The 22,378-nt window shown below is 42.2% G+C and overlaps 1 protein-coding gene across 4 annotated transcripts in view; it reads left to right on the plus strand.

Moving 5' to 3' along the window:
• ptprua (protein tyrosine phosphatase receptor type Ua) overlaps window positions 1-21,614 on the plus strand; it is a 178,718-nt gene extending 157,104 nt beyond the window's left edge. For all 4 annotated transcript variants that reach the window (XM_076754324.1, XM_076754325.1, XM_076754326.1 and 1 more), the window contains 10 exons: window positions 2,574-2,671; window positions 4,877-4,993; window positions 5,180-5,334; window positions 8,154-8,289; window positions 10,207-10,356; window positions 11,640-11,954; window positions 14,837-14,962; window positions 17,929-18,086; window positions 18,857-18,992; window positions 20,567-21,614. In XM_076754324.1, the coding sequence (XP_076610439.1) occupies window positions 2,574-2,671; window positions 4,877-4,993; window positions 5,180-5,334; window positions 8,154-8,289; window positions 10,207-10,356; window positions 11,640-11,954; window positions 14,837-14,962; window positions 17,929-18,086; window positions 18,857-18,992; window positions 20,567-20,629 (1,454 nt within the window). In that variant the 3' untranslated portion in view covers window positions 20,630-21,614. The remainder of the gene's footprint in view (window positions 1-2,573; window positions 2,672-4,876; window positions 4,994-5,179; window positions 5,335-8,153; window positions 8,290-10,206; window positions 10,357-11,639; window positions 11,955-14,836; window positions 14,963-17,928; window positions 18,087-18,856; window positions 18,993-20,566) is intronic.
• The last annotated feature ends 764 nt before the right edge of the window (window positions 21,615-22,378 follow it).

A 22,378-nucleotide genomic window follows, 5' to 3' on the forward strand; every position in this document is an offset into this window, starting at 1 on the left:
CCTATTTATTCAGTGAATATGTTTTTCACTTCATAATCCCCCTCTGATTTCTTTCCATCTTTCACTTTGGTCTCAGTTCTACCGCTTCATAAAAGTAACCTCCGAAAATTTCTCTCCCTCATTTTGCTCACAAACTCTCTCTGCATACAGTGCAAGAGTGCAGGCACAGGTGGAAAGAGGGCCACAATGTGTAATTCAGGGAGGAGAACTGGGTGAAAGTTTAGTCATATAAGAACTTCAGTTACTGATTTAAAGGATCAAACCAAACGTTAAAGTTTCCTTAATTTATAAAGAGAATACTGCAGATATTTCTTCTATATATATAGATTTATTTATTAGGTTACAAAATTGGGAAATTACATGAAACTGCACCGAATGTTACATAACATACAAGGTTCAATGTCTGGTCCCAAGATAAGAAAAGTCTAACCTGCTAACCGAAGATAACACATACACTGACACTCACAATACATCCACAGCATCATTTGAGCTGTCACTCTCCCCTCACACTCTGCATGCACTGAACAATGCTCTGCATATACTCGTGGCGAGCCCTGGGTGGTCGACTGTCACGGCAGGTTGAGGTTGATTTGTTGTATCTTCGATGAGTCTTAAGGCAGCTGTGCTTGTGCAGCAGGCAGCAGGTGCTCTGGGCTAACTCTCTATTATGTCCAGAGATGAGGGAGAGGGAGGAGGCGGGTGAGGGGGAGGCGGACGAGGAGGAGAAATGCCAGGCGCACTCTGAAAGCCTGAGTCCAAAGCGACAGCATGTTGTGCTATGCATACAGATTCACCCACCCAACCACTGGTATCACACATCATCTGTCTCTCAACTGACTGCCCCGACCCTCTGGCGATGCATTAGTTGGCTTCTCCTGCTGCTGCTGAAAAATTAACATCTCATATCACTAATACACATTGAAGCCGGTGCAGTGATTGCTAACAGGCGAGGGAGCTGTGAATAACCCTGTGAAGAGGAGGGAAAACAGTGGTTAAAGTAGCTGCCTACGTGTGCGTATTAAAGCGTACGCAGGCTGGTGCAGCCCACCTCGGGTCAACTACAGTAAAGACCAGCATCTTGCTGTTATGAAAGGTAAAGCATTTGTCAGGCTCTGCACATGCCCTGTTTTTTAACAAGCAAGCAAGGCAGTTACTCCTCCTCCTCCTCCTATTGTATTTCTCAGCCTTCAGAGGTCTTTACATGTTTACCCTGGAGCATGTAGTCAAATGCATATCTTTTGATTCCTTTTGTTAAGACAACTGCGGAGGAAAAAGCAGTGAAAACGAGCATTACCTTATGCTTAATTGTTTATCTGTGGAGACAAAAACCCTCCATAGGCTTATATTCTGCTTTTTATGCCTTTTTTGGCTGAATTCTTTCTATCCCAGTTAGCTTCTGAAACATTTGTCCATGCCTTTGTCAGGTTGGATTACAGCAATGACTCCTTTGCTAGCCCTCCTCCAAATGCCATTGCAAGGGTTAAGCTCCTTTCCATTATATCTTAACGAGGACCAAAAAATTCAGTGATATCGAACATCTCAGCTGGATACATCTTTATTACAGAGCTGATTTTAAATGATGAGGCTGGTGTGATGTGGCTAAGAGATCCCAGCAGAACAGGAAGCATGCTTGAATGTGTTACCCAGACTCCGATTGATAAATGGTAATGGTGCTTGAGAAATGGAGTAAATATTAGTCAGACGGAATTGTAATTGAATGTCACAGTTTTAATGTGGGTAATAAATGAACACATAGCACGTTGACAGAATAATGAACACGCTGCGTCCATGTTTCTGTGAGTAAGACAGATTGTAGAAAATATAGAATACCACCTGCTTTATGATTTAAAAATCTACTGCTGCACGGTCTGCCACCAGATTTATATACCCATGTGAAGAAAAGGTGGTGAGTGGATGTTAGATTAGTTTGTTAGAGATACTGTCCCCAAAGGTCAAGAGTGAACTTCCATATTCAAAGTTTAGTTCAGCCAGCGCACAAACGTGAGGGATGAGAAGGCACAACCTTCTCTTAAAGAAGCCATCGAGGCAAGTTACAGGAGACAAGATAATATTCCTATTAAATAAACTGAGTGGGTAGAAATGCATAGACATCTTGTTCACCAAAAGGGGTGTAGTGTGTTTGGCAGAGGAGTCAGTATGAAGGAGGACCTTGTGATATTATCAACGGCACAGTGTAATGAAATCAATGAAAGTGTCATCTTCTCCAGGGGCCTGTGATTTGTGTCAGCCACTGGTGTCTGAGTAAGGCAATACAGGAGCTTGTTTGCACAATGGCTGAGGATTTGTGGGTGTATTGAAATGACATTTCTCTGTAGAATTAGGAGAACACAGAGCGGGCAATAGTTCATGAATGACACATTGTTACTCTATTCCCTGGCATGGATTGCACAGGGCCTCTACATTCATGGTTATTGCCGCTATTTTCTCTGACTTATGGCTCATCTCTCCGCCCTCCTTATACTCCTCTCTTTCTCCTCCTCCACCGTCTCCCCTCCCTTTTCCTTCTCCCACTCCTCCACCTATGCCTCTACTGTATATCTCCTCCTCTGCAGGCCCAAAGCAGGAGATGATCTATGACTTCTGGAGGATGGTTTGGCAGGAGAACTGCTTCAGTATTGTCATGATCACCAAGCTGGTGGAAGTGGGAAGGGTAGGTTTCCCTTCCCTTTGTCCTGTGACCTCTCCAGCCGCCTGTGAAGATGGATGGAGGGGATGTATTTCTGGAGCTCCCTTTATCATTCACTATATGTCAGAATAGCTGCTGCACCCTGTGTTGTGGGAGGAAATGGCTGCCGCTGTCTGATCATGAGTGATCACCTTTTGCTTTGGTGGCTGTGCGCCAAGATCAAAGCTTTAATGTATGTGAGGGACCACGGAGGAATACTGTGGCCTCCAACTAGTCCTGCCTGTTGAATACAGTAGACTACTGTTACAGTATTAAAATACACATGTCCAAATCCATCACAAAGGTCAGACATACAGTCCTAAGTTTTTAATAAATGCTAGCTACTTTAAGAAGAGTGATTTTATAAATTGAGTTGCATCATTAAAACCTAAGAAGTCTCTAAAATGCTAAAGATTTGAGTAAAATGATCCAGAAATTACCTTTACTACTGTTACTAGCTTAGAGACTCTTTGTCTCTATATGAACAGAAAGTCACAAGCTGCATATCTGCCAGGAATCTGCCAGTATTTTCTATGGAATGACTGTTTCATTTAGTTCTGTATACATGGAGAAATATGTGTTGTGGATTTAATACAATTTATGCAGTTTAGAATGAGATTACCAGATTATGCTAACCAAACTGAGGCTATTAAAGAGGAACTCCACACTGTTTTCTCTGCTTAAAATTAGCTTGTATGCGTCTCATTGGATTTGAAAGTTCTGTTCAGATGAATTCTGTCTGCCCTGATGAAGCTGGCAAGATGTCAGAGTTCAGCGTGGCACATCGAGCCCACGGCCCCCACCACGTGGCCCCGGGCCTGTGCCTCTCACACATGGCTGCTGGTAGCATTAGCATTAGCGAGCCTGATCAGCAACAGGCAATGTCGTTCATGATGGAGACTTATTCCTCTTCAGTGGCAGTAAACACAACGCACGGGCCCGCCGAGAACTGCGCTGCATTCAGAGCTTAACAAGATAATTAAGGCTGATGAACAGTAACTTTTACCACAACAAACAGAAGAGTCTCGAGGCTCTGTTTAACTCAGGAAGAGCTGGTACAGTCAGCTCCACGAGGGCAAACGATAGTTATATGCAACTTAAGTGCTTTTCTATATAAATATGACTTTGCCTTATTTATGCATATTAGAATGTGTGACTTTCAGAGTTAATGTCATCCATGTGGTTCAGATGAATGGGAAACTTCCAATCATGCTAATCTAGAAAACATTATTAGATCATTTAGTCTAACTTTATTGCCGTAATGTTTTGTAATTTGAGGTACATTGTTTAATTGTCATTTTCCCATTATTAAACAGCAATTTATCAAACATCAGTTCAGACCTGTCCACCATATTCCATCTTTCACTCTCAGCCTAAACAGACCAAACTGACAAGCAAACTGATTTTTGAGCTGCTACTGCTCCCTGAAGTTAATGGATGTTAATATTCAGTGACAGCTGATTTCCATGTAAGAACTGATTTGTGCATTCTAAAAAAAAAAAAAAATAATACAAAAAAATATGCTGTGAGATTTCATTCTGTGAAACTTATACAACACAGCCAATAAATGTCAGCCAGGGTCACAAATGAACAAGGCTCAAAGAGAAATGTGAGAATAGAACCAAAAAAAAGTTCAATTAAAAAAAATTAAGAGACCAGAAAATGCCCTGTTTGATTAAGAGTGCCCTTTCAGCCTTTCACATGGCACTGCAACTACCATCCCCCAGTGGCTACTGTAGTCTGTAGCCAGCAGTGGAAGAAAATGTCAACGCCACAAAAAGCACTGCATCGAGGGACAAATAAAAGAGGCATTCACTTAAAAACTTAACAGTGCAGGTTTTTGAGGACTGCCTTCCTGGGGACAGAGACAGGGAAATAATACCACCACAGGCAGTGACTTCTATTACCAAGAGCGGGAAATGTCCCCAGAAATCCTATCAGAAATGTCGTATCTGTCTTTGGTGTCAACACTTTTATGCCTCAGATGTGATGGTGGTGATGATAGGAACAGCTGTAGTAAAGTCCAAATATTCAGCAAAGGTCAGATCAGGGTGAGAGCGTTGCTGTATGTCTCCTTGTTGAAACATTTGTGCTGAATGGTGAGGATGTTTGTTGTCTGCGGTTGAGATAAATCAGCTGCGTAGTATGTGTGTGAACCCCTCTGAACTGAAACTGTTTGTTGTTGTCCAGATGAAGTGCTGTAAGTATTGGCCTGATGACACTGAGCTCTACGGTGACATTAAGATAACTCTGCTGAAGACAGAAACTCTGGCAGAGTACACTGTGCGCACCTTCGCCATGGAGAGGGTGAGTCATACTCACATTATTTTTATCTCAGCTCTCTGGGTATAGGCTCTCTTTCATATATACCCACCAATACATTTCTCATTCAGCTTCAGGTTTGTTGCATTGGTTTCTGTTTGTGAACTCCTGTAACATTCCCACTTTTATGATAATAGCATCTAATTAACTCTGCCTGATTGTTGCTTCCAGAGAGGTTACCCTGCCAAACATGAGGTGTGCCAGTTCCACTTCACCTCCTGGCCTGAGCACGGGGTGCCGTACCACGCCACCGGTCTGCTGGCTTTCCTGCGTCGGGTCAAGGCCTCAACACCTCCTGACGCTGGGCCTGTGGTGGTCCACTGCAGGTAATTCATCATTTCTATCCTGATAGCAGTAAGTCAGGTTTGACTGTCAGGAGTCATTGTCAGGGCAATAGTAACAGATGTTTCTTTTGTCCCTCTACACTAACAACAAGCGTTTCTTTAGCCTTGTGTGTGTTACACTGTTAAAACATGCGTAGGTCATATTGCACTTACAGAATATGCCAAGAGTCAGGGTGAGACGCTACCTTCCCATGTAACCTCTCTGTTTGAAGAGAATTACGTGCCAAACTCCATTCAAACATTGTGATGTTTGATGACTGCTAGCATGTCTGCAAAGATGAAGAGTAGACCTCCCAAGAACAACAATGAAGACTTCATTTATTATGGGTAATATATTGGGAGTATATAACTACATGTCTACTTTAGACGAACCCGTGAGTGATTTTCGTCCTGACCGATTGAGTTGAAAGTGACAATTCGAAACTTTTGATCAAGGTCAAATTATACTGAGGTTGTTCCTCATTTGTACAAAATAGCACCTGGTCCTCATAGCACCCAGATTTGAGTTGTTGATCACAATGAAAATTAGTTTTTCTCTGTAAAGTTACCTTTAAAAATGACCATATCTGATAGTAGATAGGTAATTTTAACATGAGTTCAGAAGCTAAACTCCTATCAAATCCATCTGCTGGTCGTAAACTGTTCAGATTAGGGATGAACATTTCAAGCAAAAATGCTATTGAACCATTCTTTGACCCCCCCCCGGCACACACATGCGCACAGTAGTAGTTGTAGACTTGAGACAGTTAGCTTTACCTGTCTTCCTGTGGTTGGGAGCACGCTAATTTCTACAGAGTCTGTGCCTACATACACAAGAGATCTACTTTCAACAAGACCTGATGAACTATGTCACACCCACACAGATTAATAACAAGGGAAAATATACTATTTAAAACAATGTGATGCTGGTGCTTCAATTTTTGTATTAGAAAATTCAAAACTCGTGACCCATCCCTCTTCAGGATATGATCTTATAATAAGAAATGCAGCCCTTATTCTTGCAAATCATTGCATATACTGCACATTTTTCCCAGATCAGTCAAAAGCAGTTAAAACTGCAGTGTGTTGTGTAGTTTCCTACTCTGTCTACTTCGATAGTCCATTAAGTCCATTATAAAGAGTGTGGCATAGTGACCCCACAGTAACACCCCTGCACAATGCTGCTGTACAAGACCCCTTTTATCTTCCCTGTCTCTCTCAGTTTGTCATTATAACATGCGCTTAATTTGCAGTCCAATAATACTAATAATGCTCATATTAAAATGCAGCACAACCTGCCGTCAGTCACCACAATTTAATTTCCCCACATGGGTCCATGTACTGTAGGAGTCACGATGCAGGATGACAGTCAGAAATGTCTCATCACTGAGTTTCCTGTCAGTCTGTACAACTTCATGCTTACAGCTCTTTGTTTGTTTGTGAAAATCCAATGTGAACACGAGCCACACCAAAGCTAAAAAGACAGCGATTTGGCTTTTTTTTTTCCCCCTGATCCAGATCAATAGAACCAAACCGCAGGGGTGACAGCTCCGTAATTCAATCATTAAATGAAAGAAGAGAAAACACAGATGGCTTATGTGAGAGGCAGCCATGGAATGCTGCGATGCACTTTGGTTTGCTTGAAGTTTTTTCAATGTCAGAAGAAACCAGATCAAGGGGAAACACTTCAGGCTTACCAGCTCATCGACTGAATCAGACCAGAGCCAAAGAACTGCAGCATGGGTTTGGAAACGCCCACTGAGGCGGTCTCAGGGCGGTTGTTTCTGCACCAGACTTTGATTGACAGCTTCCACACCAGCCAAAACGAACCAAACCAAGTTGAATTTACCCAAATAGGTTTGATATGAAAGTATCCTTATTCACATTTTGTTTATTTACTTTCTTCAAAAATTCATGAGATCTAATAGAAACAACTTTTGATTTAGAGGGAACGATGTCAAAATGTAAAGGTCTGCTCATTGTTCTCAGTGTGTCGCTGCATTATACGTTTCTTCCAGCTCATGAATCATGCGATTCATTTCTTTGTGTGCATTCTACCTTTCATAATATGGTTGCTTTGTGCATTATGTGCCAAGTCAACCCAGTAAACGATACGGTAGATGCCTGTCAAAAGTATCAGCATTATAGGTCAAGCAAGCGTGAGAAATATGAACATGGGATCATAAGGACACTGAGGGATTTGAGTCATTACTCAGATGCTGATATTTATTGTTGATCTCTGTTTTTTTTTTTATCTTTACCCTGTACACCAGCAACCTGACAGTGCCTTCGAATTCCTATCGCATCCCTTTGCATCTTATCATAAATGATGTGCTTGTTTAACAATATTGATGCAGTGCAGGCAGACTTTTTTCTGTTCCTTGGAAAAAAACAAGGAAATGCTATGAAGACAGATGTGTACCTGAGGCGTAACACATCCCAGTGCAGACATTCAGATGGGTTTTAAAATTACCAAACTTTACCTGGAGAGGGCTGAGGCATTCACAAACACCTACACATGCCTTTATGGCTGTGTTAGACCCAGCTATGAGAGGCATAGGTCAGTACACAGTGTGTTTTTAAATGTCTTAACACTTTCTAACTAAAAGGTTTTTCATTTTCAAACTTCAGCTTACATTTTTTTTTATGCCAGAACATAATGGCCACTGTATTTTCTGTCTTTCTTTCCAGAACAAAGCCTCTTATTATACTTGACTTTGGCCAGAGTATCTCGATCATTACTAAAGGCTCCCTGCTGAGGCTTTTTCATTTTAGTGGTGTGTTCAGGCTTGTCGATCTTTCTCCTCTCTCCTTTGCTCCAGTATGGGGGCAGGCAGGACTGGCTGCTACATTGTGCTGGATGTCATGCTGGATATGGCTGAATGTGAAGGAGTGGTGGACATCTACAACTGTGTCAAGACCCTCTGCTCCAGACGTATCAACATGATCCAGACCGAAGTGAGTGGGAGGGCAGCAGTGTGGTTAGAGAGGCTGACACTGTTAACCATAAGCTCACACATTTGATCTTCACAATATGAAGCTGCTGGTAGCCCACAGTTCTCATCACTTTTATATTTGACCATTATCATGCATGTTTGCACTAGAATTTGATTATTTTCAGGCTACAAAAGCCTCTGAAACAGCATTCACACAAACCACAGGCGGTGGTGGAGGAAGTGTGCCGGTACAGTAGAGAGATCGCAATGTAAAAATACTCCGAGTTCAGATTTTTTGGCCACCTGAGGGCAGCATGACAAGGCTAAAAACACCTGACGCCATCTGACATGTTAGAAATTTATTATCACTCACTTAAACTCTGTTTTGGTCTCCACCAACTCGTGAGAAAAATATCTGTATCTTTACTGTAGTTGCTAAATGTTCCACTCTGCTCACCAGCTAGTTGCTAACTTTGTCTGTCTGATGTTTGCTGATGCATATTTAGCATATAGTGAGCTCATCAGCATCTCCTTGCTTTAGTTAGAAACAAGGCTGATAAGAGCAGCATTGTGAAAACATGTGGTATAAAGGTTAAGAAGTTTTACAGTGTTAATAGCCTGCTCACTTTGCCTGTTTGCCATGTGCTGCTGGACAGGTAAAGTACTGTGTTTATCAGAGCTTTTTTGCTGCCGTCAACAGCTGGAAAAACTACCCTAAAGAGGCTAAAAGGCTGCGTAGAGCTGAGGAGAAGTGCAGAGTTGGGTGATAATGTGCTGTAGATTCGTCACTACAACCAAAACCTCACATCGCACATCGTTATTTGATTAATTGTTAATAATAAGAAGCTGATGAGTGCAGCTTTAAGTTTTAAAAACGAAAATTTTCATTAGACCGGTGCCTTTCCAGGTATTATTCATTTTATTACTGGAATATTTATGTCATTAACTGATGCTGTAGCTGGTCCAGGTGGAATTAATTTAAACTACTTTCCCATGTTTTGCACAGTTTAATAACAATGCATCATATTGAAGACTTTAAGACATTCCTCTCTGCAACTCTCCAGCGAAAGCCAAAATGATTTAACAGTCTAATGTTTCCAGTTTGAAGGCCATTAAGTGTAATTGTTATTGTACACTCGTTTAAGACTGCTAATCATATTGAAACATCCTTAGTAAACAAGTATCAACCCTTCATATACTAAGATACTCACTTACATAAAAAGAAATGCCAGTAAATATGCAGTCGCAAGTTTAAAGTGTACTGTAATGTGAATTCCCAGTCTTCCAATAAACAAACCAGAGAAAGACATTCATTACTAGAATAAATAAAACCATTAAAAGTTGGCAAATACTTTTCAAATGTTCTCTTATTAGCAAGTCTAGAAGTAGAGATGCTGCAGTAAATACCAAAACAATGGCTTTCTCCCCCTTTTAATTTCATCTTTTCACCTTTCAGCTCGAGCTGGTCTACCAGCTCAATACATGCAGCATTTCTGCAATTACGGAGCACATTAAAAATTATAAATAAGTTGGATGAGAGACAGTTATACGCCTTTAATTTTGAATGTTTCCGAGCCTCTTTGATCTTTTGTTTGGTTGGATGTCAAAACAAATTTCTTAGTTTCCTTGTTAATTGCTTAGCTCATGACGTTATTTAAATATTGTGTGTGGGCAGTGTTTTGCTCCTCTGATGTGTGATTTCTGCACTTTTTTACCCAATTTATAAACAATTTTCTGCTTGGAAACAATGCCTGAGAGTGGGCATGTTGATGTGAAAGAATGACAGTTATTACTATTAGTCAACATTCAGCAGCAGTAATTAAATTCTGCATTGTTCGTCACAAGTGGGCAATTAACAGTTGGGCCGCTCATAAGTGCAGCGATGGTTTTGTGTGACTTTGTAAATGTGTGGACGTTTTCCCTGCTGTCTGTCTCGCAGGAGCAGTACGTGTTCATCCACGATGCCATCCTGGAGGCTTGTCTGTGTGGAGAGACTGCCATCCCTGTCAATGAGTTTGCCCTCACCTATAAGGACATGCTGAAGGTTGATTCCCAGAGCAACACTTCACAGCTCAGAGAGGAGTTTCAGGTAAAACACACGATTTTCTGTTTAGGAGTTTGTGTTAGCGTCTTTAAGATGGTTGTTGTTTCCTTAACCAGCGACTCGCAGCATGCAGGCACGATTGCTGCGCAGTAACCCCTAAACGCACAGCTTTAAATCTAGCTTTAATGTGCACAGTGACAGCACTCCTCCATGCAGCTGATATTTGACATTCGAATTAAAAGCGGTTCAGACTTTAAAGGTGCTCCACTCAGCTTTTACTACTCAGATTCTTTAAACTCACTCTTCTGGTACCTCAAAAGTCAGGCAATGCGCAACACTAGACTTGACTTATTTTATTCTGCACAAGACCTCGCTGCTACTTGACTTTTTCAATTTAAGAAAATGTCCATTTCACTACAGCTCACGGATTGCTCTGTCGCAGCTGTGTTTCAGTCCATATCCTCTTCACGAGTGCTCGTACATCTGCCCTTCTATGCACACCGTGTCTTACACTGTATGTCTTTTATGAGAAAAATGCTCCGATTGAAATGAATGGGTACTTACCATGAGAGTGATAGCCTCCGAGGCTGGCGCCGCTCTTCTAATCGGTGTACGGTAAACATAATAAACATTTTGCTCAGCACAGGTTTTAGATTACGACCAGGAACATCTCTTTGTCTTTCGTGTAATGTTATTGGCTTTCCCAGTTAATGTCAGTTAGAATGGCATTATTGATCGCTGACCTTTGGCCAGAATAATTGTAGCGTTGCTCATAGTCGTCTCTCATAATCGAATCTCATAATTGCGACTTGTATCCAAGGCACAATATTCCAGTTCGAGCTGGAAGGTTCTATTCATTTTGTCTAAACCAATAGGGAGTCATTCACAATATGAAGCAAGTTTGATAATCAGTTCATTTCAATTTCCATTGCTTCCTAATTTGCTTATTCATAATGTATGCGATTAAATGTGTTTTTACCCATTAAGCCCTCTGGGGGTTTTGACTGATAATTAATGTTTTTAAAAGTTTCCTGGAGATGATTGGAGATAGTTGTGCTTGTCCAGTATTGACAGCCAGGCCGTTTGAGTGGAGAATATTATCATTGCCTCTGACCATCTCTCTTTGATCCCATTTCTGTTCCGCTACGTCTGTCTCCTCTTATCACAATCTTCACTCTCAGTCTTTCATTTTATCTCTGCATCTGAAATTTGAACACATTCTCAAACACACATGCCAACCTTTTTAATTATCTCTTCTGCACACTCTCTTCTCCCTCACTTTGCCGCTCCTCCTCCTCCTCCTCCTCCTCCTCCTCCTCCTCCCTCAGACTCTGAACTCGGTGACGCCTCACCTGGATGTGGAGGAGTGCAGTATTTCTCTGATGCCCAGGAACCGCGAGAAGAACCGGAGCATGGACGTCCTGCCGCCCGACCGCTCCCTGGCCTTCCTCGTCACCACCGAGGGAGAAAGCAGCAACTACATTAACGCGGCGCTCGCTGACAGCTTCCTCCGGCCGGCCGCCTTCGTGGTGACGCCGCACCCGCTGCCCGGCACCACCACTGATTTCTGGAGGCTCGTGTATGACTATGGCTGCACCTCGGTGGTGATGCTCAACCAGCTCAACCAGTCCAACTCAGCCTGGGTAAGACGAGAGGGGCTGTGAAACCAGCTGATGTTAAAATACACTCATCTTGGAGGAAGAAGTCACTTTATTATTAATCTCATTAAGTTTGCTGCTTGTAATTAAAGTCTGTGTGACATCACCTGCATCACAGCTGGATTTTGATGAGTATTAACATATGCAGTCTGTTTACATACACTCTAATAATACAGACATTAGCACAGTGTGATAGTTTGTGAGTTTCTTCACATTTCTTAGCTTATGACCCCATTTTTAGGACCCAAAATTCTCATGACTCCAACAGAGTCATCATATTAATTTCTCATTGGTATCATTTTGCACCACTGGTTTCAGTGGCAGGGACAGTACACCAAAAATATCAAATCAAAATGATGTATTTCATTTTTCGTATTTATTCAACTCACTACAGTTTGACTTCTGCCTCCAGAACAGCTTTTCCTTCAAGAAATGTACAGCATGTATTACCTAAAGAAGATATGGAGAGTATGTACTGTCAGGGCCAATTTCCTGCCAGTACTCTGTAAGGCAAACAGTGAGAAGACCAGAGCGAAAATATAGAGACAAAAAGCAGTGTAAAAGAAAAATCTGCCAGGCTCCCTCTTCCCTTCCACTTGGCCAGCACGCTGTCCTGAAAAGAGCAATTCCTCCTCTCTGAAAAATAAAATAAAAAAACCTGCCTGGTAGATGTGGATATTCTCAGAGAGGAGAAGCTCCTTTGTTGCTGTGTCGAAGGCAAAATACAGCAGGAACAGGACTCCACCTCAGTCTGACACATACCTTACTGGACTTTTCTTACTCTAATTAATGTGGAAAAGAGATAATCTGGACGTAATAAAAAACATTAATATCAGTCAAATAACATTCATCGGAGGACAGCAGATGAATACAGACAGACAGAGACACCAACACCATCAGCATGTGATATTTTTTTAATTGGACAAATCAATATACTGTGATGTGATAATTCCACACATGACGACAGCCATGAAATCAGGTTTATTTGTGTATTAATTGCAGTTGCTGATTATTAATGCTCACTTAATGAACTGTCAACAGGGTGGATTTTTGGTTTAATAAATAATTCTGACAGACAGCTGAGAAGTCCCAGTTAAATCAGAGCTGAAAGCAGTTGTTGTATTTTTTTCAAACGTGATGAGCCTCGTTACCTGCAGCACATCACTGGCTATGATCAGGCCTTCTCTCAGACGTAGGTGATACTTTTGTGTGAAAATACTTCGTAAATGACTGTTAAAGTAAAAACATTGTCTTAAAATTTTGAATTATCGCTGTGACTAGCTGCCATTTCTCCCTGGAATTCTGTGTCTTATTAGCTGGCTGCGAGCGTGGCATGTGGTAAAAAGTGTTGACAATGTGTGGACGAGCGCTGCAGAAGAGTAAACAGTAATTTTACTCGTTTCCACCAGTTAAATCTCTCTCTCTCATTCTCTCCTCCTATCACTTAATTGTTTGATTGTGCAGGATTACATAAAAATCAAAACTATTTTATAGGTGCAATAAGTAATTTTTATTTTTGGTTTATCGTTTTTGGTTTTTGTTTTTTTTTTTTCAAATAATCAATTTACCATTTAGTGTGCCAAATATTCCAAAATGACGACAAATGCCCATCGCATTTTCTTAGACCGTGAGCTTTATAGTAAAACCACACTGACTTAGAACAGAGAATAACAACAAGAAAAACAAACGTTAATTGCTGCTTAATTGATGAGTTGCTTCAGCACTACTTCACCCTGTGTTTGAATGCTGAAAACCATCTGCAGGTCTTCCATTCCTCAGTAAATCTGACCGTGATACAACACGTGGACTGTCGTAGTGACAGCGTGTCACTCCTTCCCTCACATAAGAGTGTGACACGCAGCGCAGTGATGATGGGTCGTCACTCGTCTGGCCTTTCACTGGTGCCCTGCCACAAAGCTCTCAAGCCGTTGCATTTAATTTGCAGGGGCTGTGGTGGCGTTAACACATTCTTATCGTCTCCCCCATGTTTGCTCATGCGTGGGTTTGTTCCGCTGTCTCCCTATCGCCGCTCTGTCTCCGTGTCATGTTGAATTCCTGCTCAACATTTCCACCATCCCTTATAGCTGCAAGCTGTCCTTCTTCCTCTGTCACTCTCCTGCTCTTCTTCTTCTCCTTCCCTGTCTCTCACTGCCAGTGGATTAACAGTCCACCTCCCCACACACACACACACACACACACACACACTCAGCTTGCCCTCCTGAGTTACAGCCCGTCTCCTGTCTGAATGTATAAATATTTATCTCCCCTCGTGCCCAATGTCACCTGTTAATACCCTTCTGTCATTGTGAAATGCCATCACCACTTCCTACTCCAGGGGTCCCCTCAACCCCAAAGTCACCGCAGAACACGTCAGCGTGTCAACACTGCTCCTGTGTGTTTTCCCCCCTCCTATTGGCTGGGGGGGGGTGCGTCTTTGAGGCAGTGATGATGGGAGACCTTGGCTTTTGCGAACACCAACCTCTGGGCTAACTTCCTGTTTATCTCTCCCAGGCATAGCCAAGGTCTCCTTCTCCATTAATTTATAATGTGCTAATGGTAATGATTGCGACTCATGAATAATTCAAGCTAGGTGACCGCGGCTTACGTGAAGGATTGTTCCCGGCCATGAGCGGGTTGGTTTTTTTTTGCTCATTTAATTTACGGTTGCTATTTGTAGATAATCATTGTCATTTAGGCTAATTGTCTCTGCTGTCAATACTCAGGTGTCTTGTTACTGGGCCTCACCGCCACTGACTGCTGACATAATGATTTGTCCCCCCTCAAGCAAGTGTCGGCTAATAACCTGTTACCCCCTGTTCCTCCTCTGCTCTCCTCTCCTCTCCTCTCCTCTCCTCTCCTCTCCTCAGCCTTGTCTGCAGTATTGGCCTGAACCGGGCTTGCAGCAGTTTGGGCCGATGACGGTGGAGCTTCTGTCCAGGACAGCCGATGATGACGTTATCATCCGTCTTTTCCGGGTTCAGAACATCACTCGGGTAGGTGGATCCACCACATGATGAAAAAGACAATTTGTGAAGATAATGTAGAAATGGAATTATTAATATTTGGATATATCTGCCAAACTGTGTGGACTAAATAGCAGGTGAACCTGTTAATCTACTACGATCCAAACATTGAGTTCTCGCCAGCCTCTGTGAAAAACTAAAACGTGTTCGTAGGGTTTACCTACTGCACTTGATATTAGAGTTTGAACCTTACATCAACCGGTCCATTCCCAGAGCTACATTGAGCTGCTCAAGTTTCTTTGTACTGTGTGTCACTGCAACTGTCCGTGAGTGAAACAGACACCTGACATTCTGGTTTCACCTCAGCTCTCAGAAATGTTGACTCCTTGCTGAGACTGTGTCAGAGAGGTGTCGATTCACCCCTTTGGTCATTTATTCGAGCATAATATTGACTGCGGTTCTGTTTGAACTTGCGTTATGTTTGCTAACTGACTAATTATGCAAGCTGACACTGCCTCAGCATCAAACAAAAGCGGTGTCAGAGCATTAGGTAGCGACTGGTGTGGGTAACATTACATTCTTCATTGTTCTTCCTCCAACTGACAATGAGAATACTGGAGTGGCAGGGCGGGCAAGTCTAGTTACCTAGCCTTGAGAGGGCAGTAGTAGTAGTAGAACAGACACAACTAAGTTAGATTTTTAGAATTATAATTTAATACCGTCGTGTCCTGCTCTGCATTAGCAGCGTGTTACCGAGAGCCAGCTCAGCCGGGCTCTTGATAACAGCAGTGCGTGGTGAAAGGCGGCACATACGTCAAGCTTTATGAAACCTTTTTATCTTCTCTAACTTGATTTAATGAAAGTATTGAAAGTTTAATGAGAGGATGTCATTTCCTTAATTTTGGCTGTCTTCACAGTAAAGAAACAAATATTAAGATCAAAATGTAAACTCTGAATCGCTCTAAGTCGCCCTGATATGTCAGTGTGACAGAGTAAATGGCAAAATGCTGTTTTAGATGTCCAATTTTCTCGTCAAAAGATGTGTTTTTGCTTTAATTTGGGAGAGTGACAAAAGCATGTGTTCAAGTCCTTCCTCAGCAAACAACTCTTCCAGCTCTGTACTGCTGTGGGAGGAATTTCCTGGCGCTGAATCAATTCATTTATTGTTAAGAGGGTTAATGAAGCCTGATACATAATATAATGATTCTGAATGGTGACCTGGTCCCAGCTGGCATTTGTTGTTCCCAGTGGTCGGATGATTTGCAGCATAATAATCCTACTTTCTGTATCAACAGCATGATAATGTTATTAGCCACAAGACCTGTTTCATAGGCAGATATGATCCTGTTTGAGCAATTATGTAATACAGAAACTAATATAAAACTTACTGACAAGCTCCAGATGTCCAATATTTCACTGCTTTCGTGTTTCCAAGTGTGTTTGTGGGTTGTGAGTGCGTGTGTGTGTGTGTGGAGTACATGTAATTTAGCTTAGCTCCCGCTCCCACTTTGCACTGCGATGACTCTTCCAGCTCCCATCCTTTGACCTCAGTAGTCCTCAGCAGTCTCCTGTAGATGCTTCTAGCAACTAGCTGAGCAGATGTGTCCTTGTCCTGAAGTCTTTTTTTAGTTGACAAACCCTCTGAGGACTCGTGCCACCCTACCCGACCCTTACTGTGGTCTAAACCTCCCCTGTCAGTGGCCCCATCACCTCGCACTCCCACCCCAGCCCCTCAAATATCTAGACACCATATGAGAAACTGTTTCCACGTGGCCTCTCTGCAGGACCCTGAAGAGACAGACACCACAGAGCCACGAGACACCGATTGCCTCTGTCCTAAGAAGGTACTTCACTGTCCAGTAGATACTGCAAAGGTGCTACAAGTAGTACTGTTTCCAAGCAATAACGAACTCTGATACGTCGGTATGATGACATTGTTGAGATGACTGGTAGCTTCTGCCTCACATCAGTGGTTTTCTTAGTGCTTGTGTTCCTCCAAAATAAAGGTTACTTGTGGAGTTTTTGACCACAAGCAATTGTATATGTTCTTAATGGTGGGTCTTAATGGTTTGTTTGTCTTGTGTGCATGCACTAGGACACACATGCACACGCTTTTGTTCCCACAAAGGTAGTAATCTGCCACCTAAAAATGATATTTACTTTGATGAGAACACGTGTAAACATATCTGTGTCCATAGAAAAAAAAAAAAAATCGCAGGTCACCTTGACCGGAATATTTCCCACAAGCTGTCGAGCATCCGCTGGCTGTTTTCGGCCTTACTGAATGTTGTAAAGTTAACCCAGAAAGCCTTAGCTCTGCATGTGCTGGAAGAACAAACTATTCAAGTCCCCAGACTGCAGAAAATGAGGCCGTGGAGAAACAAGCTTGTGGCTTCTCTGACATGACCAGTGGTTTTCTGGAACATTTTGAAGCATGAATTTGGGTTAACTGCTCGATGGCATTTTAGAGCCCAAAAATGTTAAAACTTCATGTGGACAAAGGGGAGAGAGCCTCAGAGACTCTGATAGGCTTATGTAGTTGACAAAAAAAGACGACACAGTTTGAAATGCTTGTTTTAAAGATGCTCTAATCAACATTTGGAACGTGAACGAGGTTGGTCCCAGCGTTGAAGTGGCAATGAATTATAATCTATGCTGCAGTTTTACAGTTTTGATTTTAGGGCCCGACACTTAACCACTTTGGTTCATTCTCACCGCGCTCGTCAGCCTTGTTTCCAGCAGTACAGTACTACACAACTTTAACAGCCAATTAGAAGTGAAGAACAGGTGCTCCACAGTTGAACTTGAGCAGGTTTGAAGTGTTAATGGAATATCCTCTGGCTGATAAGCAGATAGATGTTTGAATGAGTGTGTGATATGTGTGAAGTAAATGCACTTGCTTTAATTTGATGGCTTTATATGATGGCTTACATTGGAAAGAAATGCAAACTCTTCTCATTTTTTCCCTCCCTCGCCATAACTCTTGGTCTCTATAGCTTCAGGAAGGCCAGCTCGTGGTGCGTCACTTCCAGTTCCTGCGCTGGTCCCCATACCGCGACGTGCCCGACTCCAAGAAAGCCTTCCTTAGCCTTTTGGCTCAGGTTCACAACTGGCAGAGGGAGTGTGGAGAGGGACGCACCATCGTCCACTGCCTGTGAGTCCACTTACATACATCCACACCGTACACATGATGTGCTTTTAATGGACAATACTGATGAGAGCCTTTTCAGACTCAAGGTTCAGTCTGTGGCCAACATCTTTTAATGTGAAGTTCAAATCTATTATTAATTCAACATCCCCTCATGAATTTTATTCTTGTCTGAATAGAGAAGTGTTCGAAACAGCTTTCAGACTTTCCATTGAAGGCTGGACTTTTGAATTTTTGGTCCTCAAGGAGACTGTTTTAATAGGATGCCAGGCTGCATTCACATTACTCGCCATGCTACTGTAAGACTCAGTACGGTCACACTGAAGGAAGTTTGTATACTTTTCTGACTTCTTAAATCTCATTAACTCAGAGTTACAGAGGAAAAAAGAACCATTAAGCGTTCGTGTCTTTACATTAACTGCTTGAGTGGAGGTGCCTGCCTTCCATTAGATTTGTCCCCATCTCCATGTCAGGGCCCTTTGATCTCTGGAGGTCAGGCTGCGTGTTAGACGTCTCATATCTGATTAAGTCCCCGCTCCTGTATTTTAATGAGAACTTTACTCAGATATTCATCTTGAAAGTCTGCCAGTTGGCCTTTTTCTGACAGCATGCTTGATCTGTGCTCAGTCAAACTGTGACATTTCACTCTGTAGCTCCCCCCTCCGAGAGGCTGTCTGAGCTGCTGTGCCACATCTTTATTAGGTCACTCATGTCTTTATGCTTCTATTCTGTGTTTGTGTCTGTGTGTGTGTCTTTGTTCGTTCGTTCTGGAGTAGGAATGGCGGCGGTCGAAGCGGTACTTTCTGTGCCTGCACCATGATCCTGGAAATGATTCGTCACCACAGCGTGGCGGACGTATTCTTTGCTGCCAAAACACTGCGCAACTCTAAGCCAAACATGGTGGAGACAATGGTGAGCCACTAGTGGTCTTTTGTGGTCGGTACTGCAACATATTATGTCATAGTATGCTGCTGCCTCACACAGGGAATGCTAGGGGAGCAAAAAAGGAAGATAAGAAAATTAAATGAGCCTCTTTCTAGATAGAAATCTTTTTTTTTTTCTTTTTTTTGCTCCTGTTGTCACTTATTTAATATATTTCTGAACTTCTGAACTACTACTGAATCTATCAAGTTAGAAAAACAGCATAAATGTATAACTCCACAGTGAAACACTGTAAAGGTGTGTTCAGGCTTAATGGGAAAATATTTTTAGGTGCAGCATATTGATTACAAAGTCAAAGGAAAGCAGCAAGTGGGTGTATATTGATACAATTTAGGTAGTGCAAATTGAGGTGTGCTGAAAATGTATCAAGCTAGGCAATGCATTTGTGCTTATCCTGGGGCCATATGACTCCAATTTATGAGCAAACAGAGGCAAGAAAAAAGGAGAGAGACGGAGGAAATACTAGAGATAACTGGGATTTTTAATAAGTTCTGAGTTCTTAGCCAGGTTCCAGACTTGTGCATTAGTGCGTTACCTTCCTGCATAGCTGGCTAGCTACTTAGCTCCATCTATGACACATGGCAACAGAACAGCTTGCATGAGATCAGCACAGCTGGTTGGAAACAGCTAATAGCAGCCATTACTGCAGCTACCACGCTACTGTTTGGTTCAGTCTAAAACAAAACAAGAGAATTAGGTGACAGAAACATGATCTCAGGCTAATGAAGTGAAATAACATGGCAATTCAGCTTGATTGTAAGAGTCTGACCTATCACACTGTAGCACTGTAGAGGGAGAAATTAGTGCATTTTTTGGGGACTATTTCCAGCTGTGGATTAATACACATTCGATGCACTTGTAGTTAACAGGATGGTATATGTGTGATTGCTGGGAAATAAACTCCAGTTCATGGTTATGAAGTAACATGTCTCCCAGTGTAAGTGTGGCTCACTGTGTTTAATGGTTCCTGGGTGCCAATGGAGCTCTGTGACATAGAGGAACATTATTTCAGGCTTTGATTCACACACAATAACTCGTTCCAGGGTGTCTGAAAAGCCTTTAAAAGCCTTGGATTCAGTTTCCTCATAAAAGGCCTTTGAATGTTTTTAAAGATCAATTTACAAAAGTGTTGATTTTAGCAATAACTTTATTTATTTATTTTTTTAAATGAATGATATTTAATTGGTTAATCCATTCATCCATTTCTGCCACTCATGTTAACTTAATGAATTATACCGTTCAGAATTATTGTTATAAACTGAGAAGTTCTAAAAGGATCTGGATCATATCCAGCTTTCTGTTTTTCCATCATGCTGCAGAAACCCTATGTTAGTAGCATTAATTCATTTGACTGAAGTTGACAGAGCAGCTGGAGGAAACGTGGACACACCAAGAACTAAATGCTAACATTTGGTCACGAAATAACTTCTGGAATGCGATGAACATAAGAACATGGGAACATCCAATTGAGAATTTATAGGTCATCCAAAGGATTTCTTGTTGATATAGAAAATAATCTTGGTCAATATCTGTGCTTGTTCTAGGAGCAGTACCGATTCTGCTATGACTTGGCCCAGGAGTACCTGGACTGCTTGGAAGTCAGATAGCACCAATCCCTTACTTTTCATCCTTCTTTGAGGAGAAGGTCTGGATCCTGTTTCCCGGATCCTGGATCTCTGTTCCTGCCTCCTTAGTCCATGTATACAGCTCTGGTCGTCTCCTTCTCCATGCCTGGATGAAACGTCGCCTGCCATAAGGACTGATTGAGAAAACTCACTGGACAACTTGTAACATACTACTGACACCCTTTTTGCTTTTCCTCGGCGCTCTGATCCAACCTCTTTTGTGCCACTTTACATCTGCCAAACCAGAGGACACTTAGTGGAGTTCATTTTATATACAACCACTGTCAAGGCAGCCGGACTACCTATTGTACACCTCGATGACAGGATTCTAAGAGCTCAGCTGTGTCCTGCCTTACTATGAACAAACACTGAAAGGGAACTACAGTTGATGCCAACCACTGGGTGATATTTTGTGTTTGTTTGTAACACTGTAAATGGTGCAATCTGCTGTTGGTGAACATCCCATGTCGTACTGTACTATAATTGAACTTTATCGTGGGTGAAGCTGACAGTTGAAGGTTTACTGAAAGTGACAAGGAAAGAAGTTGGTCACATCAGATGGACATATTTGTACAGTAGAGTTGTCTTGGACCTAATTTCTCTTTATTTATTTTCTGTGTATATAGATGTTTTTTTCCTCCTTCCCACGGGTGTTTCTAGATGTTCTCAACGTCTTATCAGTGTGCCAATCCATTCTCTCTGTGTCTGTAAATGAGGACCACTTCAGCATCTGCATGCCCAGTCTTAAGTGTTTCATTGCAGTGTGTGGCCCAAGTCTGCTTTAGGGTGGATTCTGCGACGCAAGTCCCTCCGCTAGTCCCGAGAGAGCTCCGTAAGAATAACCACGTGTTGCTGTGAGAATCTGGCGAAAATCTGTTGCTTTCTAAATTTGTATTTATTCAATGTGTTTTATTTTCTAAATAGTGTATAAAACAAGAAAAGAAATAAAATATGTTGTTGCTTAACAGCCATGCTTTTCGGACAGATTTTTTTTTTTTTTTTTTTACACACAGGGACGGGGGCCAGAGGGGTGGCAGCAGCCCCTGATGGAATGGTGCCCGTCCCCCATGTTAACATCATGGATGGATTACTGAGCACACCTGCTGGTACCGGCCCAGACATGACGCGAGTGGTCTTGCCCTTATCTTGTGTAGGAGGGCTGAGGGGGCCTTTTACATGTCTGCCAGGCGTCTCTTATCTCATCATCCGTACATGCTGTTGGTTATTTGGAGTTACAAATAGTAGCTATTTATTGCTATCATTTCATATCAGAATATTCAAAGTTGCTGATGTGGAATTTATTTCTTTGACTGGATAATGTCACTATTAATCCCACAGTTTATTAGTGCTCGTCAGTCAGCCCAACCGCCTCCCCATTTAAAAGTTTTGCAGACAGCTGCACTCTTCCAAGATATTTCCAAGCACTTCTGAGTTTGTGATGGAAGAGTCGTTGACGCCCCTCCAACATCGCCGCCCCAGCCACTTACAACCAGCAGATATTGCTGCTTAAAAATCCCACAGTTCATTCACTTGACCTGTGTTTTAATTTACGCTTATCATTTAATTAGCGACTTTAATGGACTTTTTTATCATTACCACCAAACAGAGCCTCTAGGATTCAGCCACCTCTTTAATTGGAGAGTCTTGATGATCCATTGATCGAGGGCCCGACGCACTTAATCTGCATGTGGCGCTTTACAAGCAATGTCACATCTAGTTACTGTGTTTTAT

The sequence above is a fragment of the Chaetodon auriga genome, chromosome 17 (assembly GCF_051107435.1).
Source record: "Chaetodon auriga isolate fChaAug3 chromosome 17, fChaAug3.hap1, whole genome shotgun sequence".
NCBI lineage: Eukaryota > Metazoa > Chordata > Actinopteri > Chaetodontiformes > Chaetodontidae > Chaetodon > Chaetodon auriga.